We start from the raw sequence: 14,503 nt of genomic DNA on the forward strand, positions 1-14,503 counted from the left end.
ACCGAGAGTAAAAGCGGTAAAGTGATCAATTGAAGTCTGCGTTACCAGAACCCTGGACCCGATGATGTACTATTGATTGCGGGGTAAGCTTTATAGAAGCATTCCGTGGAGATTTCATTAACACATTAAGTAACTCCGACACACTCCACGGATATGCGGAAAGAGTAGAACAAAAGATTTTGACCTTACAGTTCTACTTCATTCTACTTGTGAACTAGGATACCGAGAGACATATATTCCATTGAGAAAAGTGTGTGGCTTGAATTAATATATCATAGAGTATAAAGAATATTAGTATTAGCTGGTAAATGGTTGGGTAAATCGTGATATAGGATGTTGATACAGGACTGTTTAATGATACTTTTTGCAAGAGATATCATATCAGGTCCAGGTCCAAGACCAAGGGATGCCAAGGCAGTACACCAGCACTAGTGCCGCCACACTCCATAGACGTTTATGGTATACTGTGTAGCTCAGGGGAATCTCCATTCCTCAGCGATCACTCTGCAATGTATCCTGTTTGCCTCCTTTGCCCGCCGTCTAGCCTAATTTTCCTTGCACAGTCGTAACATTCTTAAATGTTACTTAGCTGAAATGAACATTATTATATGCAAGTAGTCTGTGAAGGACGTGTAAAGTACGTGTGCTATCAAGAGTAACTTAGATGGTATGCTTATTTAATGAGTAATGCTGAAAGCCGAGTAGACAAGCTAAGTAAATAGGTATGCGTAAAATACAAGATGGAACATTATATAACTTAAAGTTTCTGCCCACGTGATTTCATCTTTTGACCCTAACTTAATTCATATACTATTATCCTTACAGTGTTTATATATGATTTAGCAGAATGGCACGCTTTAGGTGTAGTATAGCTGACCAGTTGCTTACCTACCTATAAAACGCGTCTCTCCCTAGCCGAGCGCATTATGACCCTAGCCCTTCGATTTCAAGAATTTAACGAGTCTAGGTGTGAAAGATTGGGATTAAATGATGGGGCAAGGGTGCAAAACAGGAGTACAAGATTATAAGTTCAAAGTGATTGCTGGGGAGAGAAACCTCCCTAAGCTTTCTGACTTATATACTACGGCTCCAGCACAAACCCGGAGTTGGCTCTTTTTCTGGCGGTTGAGGCTCCAGTGCTATTCCGGCCCACCCCCCGGTCTTCCTGTGTGAGGCGTTTTATACTAAGCTAAGTTATGTTGTCTCTCGCAGGGCATAGTCATATAAAATGCTTAGCCGAAATTGACTAGGAATTTTGTTTTTTAAAAAAAAAGCTTAGGAGGAAAACCAAAAACGTCCTGTGTACTAATAACTTTCAGTCATACTTGTTTTCCATATCTGTGAAATTCTGCTCCTGGTGAGTTGTCCTCACACAATCGGTTAGGCGGCCCATTAGCTTACGAATCATGATACACCAACACACGCCTATTCCATGCTTCTACGCCCCATTTCTTACAATGACTAATACCCGATTCCAATTTAATAATAGCATCTATGCGCCACCAGCCTTATCTAGATTAGAGCTATGCTAAGGCTTCCATCATGTGACTATAGTTATCATGATCTAGCACCCATTTTTCAGGTCATCTACTAGACTTGACTATTCTCTAGCATTGGATTCGGCATTCATACACTACCGTGATATCCAGATATTCTTCTAACACGATTGTCAGCAGAGCTGTCCTAGTAACCTAGGTGTAAATCTCGGTGGCATCTAATTGTTCTCTCATATACCCTGAATTGACCATTACACACCAGAATGGCATCAATTGGCGCGTGGTTCATGCCCAAAGATTCCTCAGGCTCAAATCTGCTTACAGACTATGATATTCGCCGTACTCCTGACTTGTCCGAGGACAAACCCAAACACCTGCGCTGGCCTTGGATACTCCAGCATAAGGGACAAGCATATAATCAATTAGAGCTCTATCTCTCACAGCATAGTGATGATGTCTGCTATATTGAGGTTTATGATTTCAACAGTGGAAACGATCAGAGAGTGAAATTTGGATGGAACCAGAAGGCGATATTCCGCCGAAAAGACGATCTGCTAGCTTCTCTGAAGATACCGGTCAGTGACCATTTACGATGCAGTTAGTCAAATTTATCGAGAACTAACAACTGCATGCAGAAAGATGCCACAGTCCGGAGCACTCTTTAGTACGTCTTATGTTCGAGTTCATATATGCCTATCTTTATGAAATGTTAATAAAGTGCTATAAAGCATTGCTACTGAAATCTCAGCCGAAGTTTTGCAAATGCTCGGATATTATCTCGACTTGACCCCTCGCTTCTTCAACTTCCCTTATGCCATGCTTAGCACCGGCCCAACATGCGCTAAATGTGAGCTGCATTCCCTCATCGATTGGTTATATGTTTTAGGCCAAATAAATGCTGATTTTGCTCTAGACCTGTTTATTGGTCTCCAATTCATGGAAAAGTATCCTAACAACCACGTTCCTGCAGAAGCCCGACGAGTCCCTGATTCTCCCAGTATTTGCTTCCGGACTGCCAAAGGACTCAGTAGCCACACTTGGCATGTTACACGAATTGCGATGATCTGTACACAGTCCGCACCCGGTTGCAATGACAGTTTTGATGCCATGTGCTGGCTAGACCCTGATGATAAGGCCATATTGAATGCATACAGGTGTCTCCTTGGTAGCTACGAAGAAAGTCTTATACAAGACATTCAGTCAGATGCTGGACTAAGCCAGCTAGTCAATGAGCTCTTCTACCTCGTCGCTTTCTCTTGGGGCGTATTCTTGGGAGAAGCGGAAACATACTTACAAACAATGGTTTGTTTTTAGCTCCAAGCTCCCACCCGCTCAACTGACAAATCTTTTTCGACAGAGCCACGAAATAGTCTTGCGTGATGCTTCTGCAAACGACATCAATGCCATCGTCAGTCTTACACGAGACCTGCATCAAATCGCCCCACTGTGGGTGCAGGTTCGTCGTCGAATTCTGTGCGCTCGAGACGCGGCTGATCAAATTTCAACGCACCCTTTCTTCGTGCAGAACAAATCGACAGCCATTAAAGGCTTTTTAGTTAAGCGAATCCGGACGTTAGAAGACCAGATGAGACGGGCGCAGGAGCTCACGGAGCAGACCAATGTTCTTATTAGTCTCGTGAGTTTACTCAATCCAGTCGAAGCATGACTAATTAATTCATCAAGATCTTTAACCTTACAACTCTCCAAGACACACGGATCGCTGTCGAACAAAATAGGAATGCTTTAACCCTCACAGTCAGCATTAATCGCGTCTCTATGTTAACATTCTTTTATCTCCCGCTGACTTTTGCCTGTGTAAGTACCACTAACTGGTAAAGTGTGAACGTAATTGTTCAGGGCTGACATAATGCTAAGTCTTTTTTCGGCATGAATCTCCGCGAGATCAATAACTCCCATATACCACTGTACGTTTATATAATCACTGCAACCAGCTGCACGGCCGTCACTATTCTTGCATTTACTGCTTGGTCATCTGCGGCTTACCTCCGCAGAATGTTATCAGCTATCCGAAATCAAGAGGGAAGTCTAGTGGCTTGAACCTTCCTATTTATTGCCGCTTTGCAACGATGCCTGCACAGTTTTGCATAGATGGAGCTCTGTTTCAAGATGGACGGTCGGGGAGATCGAGTCAAAATCAAGCACGTTTGACCTCCATTGTGATGATATTTAGCAGACACAATCGCATAGATTCTCGAATTAGGGCCGTTCTCGTAAGGTCAAACACTTCATTGAAAAGCAAGAGGCACGTGGAAACTCATAGCAAAAACTTTAGCGGTTGTTTCTGCTTAGCACTGAGATGACAATTAGCCGTATCTATGTGGTATTCCTCAGCGTATATGCGTGATCTAGCAATATTGTGTTTTGGTTCATCTCGTATTCTTCATGATTGAGATGTTGATTCCGCCAGCTGCACATGCAGCTATCTTACATAGTCTTTCATACAAAGCTAGCCAACATGTCAAATCTATAGTTCGTCCCGAGGTCTGCTTCTGATTGCCTCTTCAGGCATCTGCAGCACTTTGACAATCAAGCTCGTCCAGCCGGTGAAATGTTGGGTGCGCTGGCCTTTTCCTGTTTCCGGGTTGTATTGCTCCCATGCAAAGCCCGTCTCTTTCCAGCTCTCGTAAACAGTGCTGACCAGATTGCGTCGCAATTCCTTATAAAGTTCTGCGGCTCGAGGAGAATTTGGGGTCTTGGCAGTTCCAACCATGTACAGGCGCTTGAGGAGGAGATAATTCAGATTGATCCAAACGGGTCCCCTCCAGTAATTTTCCTCGGTGCCATATAGTTCGTCCGCGATACTAAGACTACGGATGCCGTGGTCACTCCACAGTTGTTCAGGGTCCGCCAAGATTTCGAGTATGGAAGCAATCTTTGCCGCGTCTTTGACTTCGTCCAAGAGCCCAACCATGAAGGGAAGTAACGTCACGTATCCATTGTGACACACGTGAACGTGTTCCTCAAATTCGTCAATCGTAGCGTCGCAGAAGATGCCTGCCTTCTCTGACCAATGCAACTGAAGCAAGTTCGCTTTTACATCGCCTAAATGCTTTCTGAAAAGCTCAGCATCTTCATCCATTCCCAGGAAATTCGAGATCTTCTCCATAGATGACGACATAACGCCGACCCAAGCAAGCGCATCGACGTGCAGTTCACCAGGGTGTGGTGGCTGAGCTCGAGGAAAGTCATCTTGGCCCGAGGTCAGGCAGTGACGCTCTGTCCTTCCTCGCCAACGGTAAGCCTCTTTTGAGTTGGCCGCTTTGCGGTCATACGCTGAAATTTCGCCCTTTTGCGTGCGGCGAAACCATTCATAGTGACGTTTGAGTAGAGGATACAGCTCTCGAAGATATGCTGAGGCGATGTCCTTGTTTAGAAATTGGGGCGCGTACTCAGCATCTGTGACATCTTTCGTGGCGCCGTTGGTGAGCTTGTCCGTGAATTCTGCGAGAATGAGGAACAATGTTGGTGGGTTCGCGTAGTGAGGATATTGAACCTGGAATTCTTCTGGCACCTTTGAGCGTGCCTCGGGGCCAAGGATCTGCTCACGCGCAATCCATCCGTCGTCATCCATGAGAGAGAACCAACTCTTCACAATCTGAAGCGTAAGTTCTACGTCCCAATCTAGGATGGGCATGAGATGGAAGCCTTCATCCCAAAGAAATCCGCGAGGAAAAAAGGGCCGGGAGGGAATGCTAGTGAATAGCTCACTAGGTCCTTCAATTGAAAACCCAGCACGAGCTCGTGCCTCCGCAGCCTCCTCCCAGAACCCCTCGTTTTCCTCCTCATACTCTGGTGAATAACTACGATCTACCTTCCAATCACCGTAAAAATAACCGATGCCGCCTAATAAGTTTGAAAAGAGTGCCTTTGAAAATTTGTAATACTCGTCAGCCGTGAAGGGGGCTTGCGGCTTGAAGATCGCATCGAAGCGTCTATCAAACGACTTCGTGACTGACTCAATGCCGGCTGTTAGTGCGGCAGAGGTGAGTTCTTTACCAGATGCTTCAGAAGAGAAGAGTATGTCAAACTCGAACTCGCCTTCGAAAACCTTTTGCACGAAATGTACGTTGCCGTGACCAGGTTCTGGTTTCAAGGTATATAGTTGATATGGAGGAGGGAGGTTGTCTCGGCCGTACGTCTCAATGTATTCGTCGATCTGTTGTTTCATGAGAGCGAACAAGAGGGCTAGGAGGAGTCAGCAAAATGACGTCTGTTCAATCCTTTCGTTCTGGCCTGGCTCACGCTTCGACTGCCATAGGGTCTCCGGTGTCAACACTTTGCTGTTTACCAGAGTTCTGTCAAGACTCTTCTGCTGACCACTCGGGTGTGCATGCAAAGGATGTCTATTTATGCCGCTTACACGATCCCCCGTGATGCTGACCTTGAAAGAGCCCAGATTGGGGGTTTCTCCTTTCAAGGTAACATCGCCCAGGAACCAACTGGTGCCTTCCTCCACGTCTCTCTGAATCTCAAGATTGTTAAAAACGCCGGGCTGCCCATCCATGTTGATGTTAAAAATGACTGTGGACTTAAGATTTTCGCTAGCACCGGGACGAGGTACACCTTTGATTCGAGCTCCCCAATTACCCCCCTTGTCCCCAGCAGAGGTATCTTTGTAAAAATACGTGGTAAGATCTAGCTCATTTCCAACGTCGTGAATCGTCTGGACGCCTCCGTGCCTAGGATCGTACTTCTCCCAGCCGTACCCTGCCATTCCGTCATGCTGTTCACAGGTGTAGCGGAAATTGTCCTGCACAGAGACGTAGTCTTCCACTCTCGCCCACAGCAATCCCATAGTCAGTGACTCGGGGATGCGTGGGCGCACACCAAAGTATAGGTTAGGTCTATACGGACCCCATAGCAAGGATTGGTTCGAGGCACGCTCAAAAGAGGGGGAGGGCTCCGAGGCCAATGCAGAAGCAGCGATGACCAGAAGAGTGGTAAAGGCGGAGAGGCGCACGAAGGAGCCTCCGTTGAAAGACTGCCTCAAGATCATGTCAGCGGCATGTGAATAGTTGAGGGAAATGGGGCGGCATTTGCAATAGAATTTGGCAAAGAGCAGAGAAGCGGATTTACAAAGTGGTCCAACCAGCCATGTTGACTGGAGATCAGCAACTGCGCGTTTCGTAACGGCGGGCGCGTTCAGTTGCAGCCAAGTGGCCATTCCGAATCGAGCATCGTCCGCACGCTTCGTCCAACAGGAACGTCGGTTGTCAGACAGTCAGTCAGTCTGTGCCTCATTTGACAGCCGTCGAGCGACATGATCGGCCTTGCGAGGCTCGAAAATACAGTGCACATTTGGCCAACGCGGACAGCAGGTGCATGAGCAGGTGCCGAAATCCTGCGCTGCCAGGCTAAGCCCATTGACAAGCGATCGTCGTCCCGCCTGGCCTCATCATGCAGCTGTCACTTCGCCTTCCGGAGTCGACGGGCTAATTAAGCTTGTACAGCGGGCGTGGAAGCTCGCCGTCTCTGCTCCCGTGACGGCGTTGGAGCCTAACGCTTCTTCTCGCTTGTGCAATAAATGCCAGGTCATCGTACACCTTTGGCTAGATCGTTCACCTGCGGTCGCAAAGCTGCAACGAACGACATACCCAACCAACTCAGACCTCTCTACCTTTCTTTGTGCTGCGCACGCGCGTGGTTCACTTGCCTTTGATGGCGCGCAAGCGAAGCCAACCGTCAAAGGCTGTCCCGTCCAAGGCCGGCGTGCTGAAACCCTCGCAGAAGTTCATCCACGCAAAATCTGGAAAGCTGTCGAAGACCAGATTGCCAGCGCTGTTCAGCGACTCTGAACTCTGGGACTCGCTCACGAGCGAGCAGCAGAAAGATGTGCTGGATTCCATCCAAGTGCACGTGTTCTTTGGCGAAGGCCATCCAACACAGCTCGAGTCGGGCAAATACAGGAATTACTTCACAACGCCGGATCAGGCCGCTGCACGTACGACTCACGATGCAGCGATGGAGTCAGGCTCCGTCGAGACAATGACGAGCGATGGCTACTTCGACATCGCAGACCACCTGCACCGCTTCCACGAGCATCTGATCGAGGGGCGGTTTGAGCCGCGATGGATGAAGAGGGCGCAGGAGATTTGCGCACAGCGAGCGAGAGGCGACTACGACAACTTTTGGCAGTACGACCGGGAAACAGCTTTGAGCGACGAGTCGAGAAAGAAAGTCGACCAAGTCCGGACCAAGAGGATGGACAGACAACAGAAGGGCCTCGAATGACGGAAAAGCATCGTGAGTACTCGACTTCACGATGTCCCCCAGATGCATGGACGGTCGCTGCCGCATACCTGCGGTCGATTCCACGCCATCTTGTCGTCGCAGAACATCCACGTTCTTTCTCGTTTTCTGTCCCAGTCCAAATTGCGGTCCCGACGGTCTAGTCGCAGCGGTGACCGCAGATTCGTCGGTCCTCCACGACGAGATCCAATCGGACCAATCATGATCGCGCGGCACTTTTCCGGTCGCGGAATTTCCGAGCCGCCGTGATTGTAATCAATCACGAGCTGGCAATAATCCACCAGGAGTCCATAATCCACCAGGAGTCCAGTTTGCCCACGAGATTCACGTCTCTCTTCTGATTTTCCATATAACTCTCCAAGATAAAACCCTACCCCGCCCAGACAACCGCCATGGGTGAGTCTATCGACGCTAAGCTGGAGCGCGATGTTGTTAACCAACGATCTCCTGATAGCTCTCCCCGAACGGCCTCGGTGGGCTCTGGCCGTCTGGGAGCGAGACCCGCTTGCTTCGACTCCACGATACAAGAGGTTCTATTTGTCATCACATGCACCATGGCAATCGCATTGAGCAGCATGACGGCCGGCGTCGTTTCAGTCATCACCTCCTTTGTCGGGCGCGACCTCAACATGACGAACGCCGAAATCACGTGGATCTCTGCCGCGTCCAGCCTGGCGGCAGGCAGCTTTCTGCTCTTCTTTGGCAAGCTAGCCGATCTATTTGGTCGGAGAAGCATGTTCGTCGTCAGCCTCTTCACGTTTTCCATCCTTGCGCTCGGTGCTGGCTTTGCGAGAAAGCCTGTCCAACTCGACGTTCTCTGTGGGTTTATCGGACTCATGTCTGCCGGCGCTGTTCCCTCGGCTCAAGGAATGCTCAGCACCGCCTACGACCAGCCCAGTAGGAGAAAGAACGCTGCATTTGCTTGCTTTAGCTCGGGAAACCCTTTGGGCTTCGTGTTTGGCATGCTGTCAGGTGGTATAGCGAGTCAAATTTTCAGCTGGAGGGCGTCGTTTTGGTTTCTCGCTCTGGTCTACTGCCTGTTCACCGTCATTGCAGCATTTACTATTCCACGAGACACTGTTCCTCGCCAGCCTTTCAACACGCACACTCTTGGACGATTCGACCTCCTGGGTGTCTTGCTTACGATTGTCGGTACGGGTACGTTTTCTGCTGCCCTGAGTCTCGGGAGCCAAGTCGCGAACGGATGGAAAACTGGCTACGTAATTGCACTCTTGGTTGTTGGTGTCATTTGCATGGTCTCCTTCGTCATCTGGGAGTTGTATTGCCCTACTCCTCTGTTAGATATGCACATCTTCCGCGACAGGAACTTCTCCCTGCTGCTCGCCATTCTTCTCCTTGGATTTATGTCATTCAGCAGCTCGGCCTTTTGGCTCAGCTTGTACATTCAACGCGTCTATCGGACGAGCTCGATCATGACGGCCGTGTATCTTCTCCCAATGGCCATTGCGGGCCTAATGGTCAACGTTGTTGCCGGTGCTGTTATGCATCGGATTAGCAACAAGCTGTTGATGGGCATAGCGGCTTCTGCATTCACTCTCGCATATCTTCTCTTTGCGCTTAACGCGACAAGATATCCATTCTGGGCGATGCTCTTTCTGGGACAAGTTTTTTCCGTTGTTGGGGTCGACCTGCAGTTCAATGTCGTGAATATGTATGTCATGTCAAGCCTGCCCAAGGATCAACAAAGCGTAGCAGGCGGCTTCTTCCAAATGACCACCAGATTGGTGAATACAATAGGCCTCGGAGTCACGACAGCCTTATTCAGTAGCGTGGAACGAAATCCTCCAAAAAGTGGCCTCCATGCCGGTGATCCTGCAGCCCCTTACTCGGCGACTTTCTGGTTTGCCACGGCCGCGTGCGGGTTGAGCTTGCTGTTGGTGCCGTGGCTGACAATCAGAACGCAGGGCCACAGTGAAAAGAAGGAAAATGAGGAAATGAATGCAGTAGCTGCGTACAATGTCACCTTGAACCGAGAGAAAGACACCGATGCTCACATATAGACCATCACGTCGGAGCAAAGACCAGGTGTCTTTTTTTCTTTTTCATATAGCAAGCAAAGCTAGCTGAAATCACGCGCATATCAAAATATAGATTCCAGTAGTGTATAATTCTACAGATTATTTTCCGTCTATCGGAGCTTCTTTCAGAAGTCGAGTGTCACGTTCGCACGACTCCCCCTGTCTACTTTGGCAATTTTGACGCCGCAGGAGATACGAGTCTCGCCGAGCCTCGACTGGTACGGTTGAGCAATCTTGAAGCAGTTCCTCTAGAGACGCATGAAAAATGCTGGGCTTGAAATTGAGATACAATTGACATGCGTCCACATATCCCAGATAACAATGCAATCTCCTGCATAGTGTCCTTTCGAATGTAGTTGGTCACAATGTACTCCGCCAACCTATAGGTTTTGACTTTAAAGGTCGTCCGTTGGTTTACGAGCTAAGCTGTTCTGGCGGCCTCCACAGTACTTCAAATGCTCCGCCTAGCAAATTGTCTTAGCTTCAATATTTGCACCGGAAAGCTTTGTCCATAAGCTGCAGAATCTCCCTTTGTGAGAGCTCGTCAGACAAAGTGAAATACTCTCTTGTTCGAGCTCCGCAGATCTTTGATTATTCGAGAGACACCTCGTCCGGTGTCGCGTAAATCGGTGAGTAAGTTCAGCTCATCGCCGCCTCCGAATACGTTATAATCTCCACAAAGATGCGCCCTTATCAACCTTTCTCGACGGGAGTCGTGGGAATGATAGCTGGTGCCAAAGGCCGGTATCGATGACGGTGTAGGGGAGATGAAGCATAAAGATGTGCCTGTGTACCTCCTTCTGGCTCTGTTCTTCATCACTCCCTCCCGGAGGGAAAATCGTGATGTATCTAGAAAGGACGATGCGCCTGACACCAGCTACTTTTGCAGCCGCGATGAATTTAAGCTGGGATAGCTGCCCGTCCCGTTCAACGCCGCTCAGTGCTTTCTTAAATGGCCTCAAAAAGTCCGGTTCTACGTCGTTTTAGATACCAATCGGTGCAATTCTGAAGCCTAGAAAAGCCAATGTTTGAACTTTCGGCTACTGCCTCGAGGCTGGGTACACCAGAATCGCTTCATCATGCAATTGACGGTTGTCAGTCTCAGAGTCTCAGACTTTGATTGCTTCGCGTGTACGAAAGAACCATCTCGCGCGAGGTCTTCAAAAAATTGAGTCCTCGTTTCGCCGCGGGCTCTCCAATATCGCTACCTTTGTCTTAGACATAATTCTTATTCTTTGGAACTACGTTTTTACGCTCCAGAACATTTTCTGAGTACTTGAATGGCAGGCAATAGGCCTCATCCTTCCATGTTCGCCATCGCATCAATTTTTTTTTTGACCGAAGTGTGACCGCTATATCTGAAGCCAGATTTCGGCTTGAGTTTTAACCTATCGCAGTTCTCGGCCAAATTTTCATCGACTGCAATGAATGGAGAACGTTAGTTCTAGTGGTCTTGGCCGATTTCGGCCGATTGATGCGAGATGGAGAGCGACTCCAGTTGTCTGTTGAGCAGATCACGTAAGATGTTTTCTTCAGGCCTCTGCCTTTATTGACTTTTCCCCGCCCATATTCCCTCTTGCTTGTAACGCCAGTATTCACGAGGTGCTAGGAAAGGCAGGATATACATTTCCGCGAAAGCTTTGTATGGCACTGTGGAACGTTGGTTCAACTGAAGGCTTCTGAACAGACATACAAGTTAAACTGCTGTAACATGCGCCAATTCAGATTAGTGTCAAAAGACAACAGAATGGCCTTTGATGTAGTTTTGAAAGTTGATTCTCCGTGATGGTCAGTGAAGCACCAGACGGATTGGATGGGACTGGAGATGATAGCGTGCGTCATTGCCTGGAGCCTCACCCGAGTTCAGACAGTTCACCCTAGTTCAATGCTCGGCTTTCCAACTGCATCACGTCTCATCAGTAACCAAATCTTCGCATTTCCATTTGCCTGCACTAGGGAACATATTCCACATTTGGTTTGCTTCATGGCCAAATGGTTAGATTCTCGGGGAAGTGCATGCATAGCGAAACTGGCTTGACCCCATTTTGAATTGCGGCTAATCGGCACCAACAAAAAATATCCACCGGACTCTCTCCGAAGCCGTTATCGCCTCGCAAAAAATAACTCCGTTTCGATATGCCCGTTTCGGCGATATCCCTCCTTTTGACTGGCTCTTCGGTACCTATACAACCGGAAGGATGCGACGCAATTGTGGGAAAATTCTGAGCTGGCGATCTGCAGAGGGCCAGCATCCTCTCAACTTGAGTCACAACAGTCGACTGCAAATCTTCACGTCATCTTCTTTTGTACGAATTGCGTCGGGTTGGCGTTGAACCAAGTTGCTTCCCATTAATGCGACGTCCTAGCACGTAGAACGTCTTCCTCTAGTACAAAAATTCGACTGCGTGCTCTTTTCATTCCTTATTTTTTTTAAAAACAACTGTGATCGCCAAGGCCATCGAGCAAAGTGGACATGGTCATGGCTTCAATAGCAAAAGGGGATGGGGGTGACCTTGAGAAACAGAACGTCGACATATCTGCCCAGCAAGAAAGACCACAGTCATTGGAGCTTCAGGCTGTCCAAAGCCACATAAGCAGCCACCAAGACATGGCGGCAATTGCGGAGTCGCCGCCTGCGGGAGACAAGTACGCTGAGGCTGGAGATGACATCTATGACAAGTTCTCAAATAAAAGAAAAATGGTCATGGTAGCTGTGGTCTCGTTCTGTGGATTTTTGGCGCCCATCTCGTCTACTTCTGTATTGGCGGCTGTGCCTGAAGTGGCAAGCACGTATTCCACCAGCGGCAGCGTCATCAACGTGAGCAACGCTCTCTATCTGGTCTTCATGGGCTTCAGTCCCGTTTTCTGGGGTCCTCTAGGGCAGGTATATGGACGAAGAATCGTGAGCATTGACATGTCTGCTTTTCCCTCTTTGACCAAGAAGCTTACCCTACAGTTGCAGACAAGTATATTCGCTTCTAGCTTGTTTCTAGCCTTCTCCATTGGCACTGCTCTTGCTCCGAATCTTGCCTCGTTCTTTGTGTTTCGCGTCCTCACCGCTTTTCAAGGAACCTCGTTTCTCATCATCGGTGCCTCGGTGATCGGTGACATATATCGACCTGTAGATCGTGCAACTGCGCTGGGATGGTTTTTGTCAGGCACGCTTATTGGGCCAGCTTTTGGCCCTTTTATTTCGGGCATCATTGTCACATTCCGGCCATGGCGGGATCTTTTCTGGCTACAAACCGCACTCGCTGGGGTCGGCGCTCTTCTTGTTTGCTTTGGACTGCCCGAAACCATCCACAGAAAGCGCAGTGACGAGCTTAATGGTCTTACGAGAAAGCAGTACGCCCGGAAATTGTGGGCCTGGACGAATCCGTTGCGCGTTATTCGGCTCTTCAGGTACCCCAACTTACTGATCGCAAGTTTGGCCAGCTCAGCACTGCTGTGGAACATGTACTCGTTGCTTACACCCATACGGTACGTACTAAACCCGCGATTTGATTTGACCAGTCCTTTGCAGAGCGGACTGTTCTACATTGCTCCTGGTTGTGGATACTTGCTGGGAACTTTCTTTGGCGGAAGATGGGCAGATTATACAGTTCGGAAATATATCAAGAAACGAGGTGAGCGTGTAGCGGAAGACCGACTTCGGAGTCAGTGTGCTGATTGGATGGATCGGATCAGCGATCCGACTCCCAAGTGGGTCTCTTGGCGGATCTGGATAATCCACTAGGATTATCCGGATTGATCCACCTGAGGCCCTTTATGGCGTTACTGAGGCTGTTGATTATGCCACATATGACTTAAAATAGAAAATATTTATGATGGTGAAGTGCTCGGATTGCTATTACTTTAAATCTATAATCTTAGCCTTAGCCCATGATTGCAAGCATTGAGTCGCTTGGATCGTTTGAGGCTTCAGGTGGTTGCGGTGCTTAGTCACCATATGACCTAATCGGCTGAACAAGCGTTCAGGCTCATCGCTCATCGCAGGTATTGACAGCATATCCAATGCCATTTTGGTCAGATATGGATATTCGATGCATCCAGTGGTGGACCACCACTCAATCGGCTTATCAGTGGTAACCAATGGCTGCATAAGGTACCGCTCGAACTCATCAAGGCCAATTGGTGCTTTTGAGGCTTGTGCCTTAATCTCAGCGAGGGTTTTCAGCCTATATGCCTCCATCATATTTGGCTCATATGGCCTTGGTTTTTGAGGTGATTCGACTGATGTCTCAACGTGCTTATATGTACCTTGCCAGAGGGCCTTTAATTTAGCCTTACCTGCCTTCAGCCACTTCACTTGCTTGTGCCATCGTCGCTCCACAAAGCGCCAGTTATATGATGGATGCAATACCAGTGCTGCAAGGTACGCAGTGGTGTCATCGAGCTTTGCATAATATGCCTCAGCCTTATCCAAGGCAAGCCGGATTTGTGTAGCAAAGTGCCATTCGCCTTCGAGTGAGGTTTTCGGAGCATCTTTGTACTGAATATACATATTAGATAGCTCGATCACTATCAACTCGATGTCATTAAGTACGTTCACAAGACTTGAGGACTTGCCATCTTGAACGTAGCCTTGAAGATCCATTGTTGCAGCCCAGCATGGCTCAAGTAGCTTCATATATTGAGCTAAGATAGCCCAGTCATCCGCATCTAAGATATCATCTGCAATGGTGGTGAAGCCACCCG

The 14,503-nt window shown here is 48.5% G+C and overlaps 4 protein-coding genes across 4 annotated transcripts; 3 read left to right on the top strand and 1 right to left on the bottom strand.

Annotated features, from left to right (window-relative positions):
• Positions 1 to 3,788: 3,788 nt before the first annotated feature.
• On the bottom strand, positions 3,789 to 6,610 carry PV09_09180 (uncharacterized protein). The gene is made up of 2 exons (XM_016363185.1): positions 5,760 to 6,610; positions 3,789 to 5,702 (listed from the first exon to the last, which is right to left on the bottom strand). The coding sequence occupies exons 1-2, from the start codon at positions 6,511 to 6,513 to the stop codon at positions 3,982 to 3,984; spliced, it is 2,475 nt and encodes an 824-aa protein (XP_016208943.1). The 5' UTR covers positions 6,514 to 6,610; the 3' UTR covers positions 3,789 to 3,981.
• A 565-nt stretch (positions 6,611 to 7,175) lies between these two features.
• On the top strand, positions 7,176 to 7,748 carry PV09_09181 (uncharacterized protein; the record flags this gene model as incomplete). The annotated part of the gene is made up of 1 exon (XM_016363186.1): positions 7,176 to 7,748. One exon carries the CDS (start codon positions 7,176 to 7,178, stop codon positions 7,746 to 7,748), a length of 573 nt encoding a protein of 190 aa, XP_016208944.1.
• Positions 7,749 to 8,158: 410 nt separating this feature from the next.
• On the top strand, positions 8,159 to 9,787 carry PV09_09182 (uncharacterized protein; the record flags this gene model as incomplete). Its single annotated transcript, XM_016363187.1, has 1 exon — positions 8,159 to 9,787. The coding sequence occupies one exon, from the start codon at positions 8,159 to 8,161 to the stop codon at positions 9,785 to 9,787; it is 1,629 nt and encodes a 542-aa protein (XP_016208945.1).
• Positions 9,788 to 12,284: 2,497 nt separating this feature from the next.
• PV09_09183 (uncharacterized protein) lies at positions 12,285 to 14,502 on the top strand (the record flags this gene model as incomplete). Its single annotated transcript, XM_016363188.1, has 1 exon — positions 12,285 to 14,502. One exon carries the CDS (start codon positions 12,285 to 12,287, stop codon positions 13,539 to 13,541), a length of 1,257 nt encoding a protein of 418 aa, XP_016208946.1. The 3' UTR covers positions 13,542 to 14,502.
• Between the last annotated feature and the right edge of the window lies 1 nt (position 14,503).

This window comes from Verruconis gallopava, assembly GCF_000836295.1.
Source record: "Verruconis gallopava strain CBS 43764 unplaced genomic scaffold supercont1.57, whole genome shotgun sequence".
Lineage (NCBI taxonomy): Eukaryota > Fungi > Ascomycota > Dothideomycetes > Venturiales > Sympoventuriaceae > Verruconis > Verruconis gallopava.

Coding starts and splice junctions, on each gene's coding strand:
- PV09_09180 (XM_016363185.1), bottom strand. CDS start 6,513: ATGATCTTGAGGCAGTCTTTCAACGGAGGCTCCTTCGTGCGCCTCTCC. Junction 5,703..5,759: donor GACCCTATGGCAGTCGAAGC/GTGAGCCAGGCC, acceptor GACTCCTCCTAG/CCCTCTTGTTCGCTCTCATG.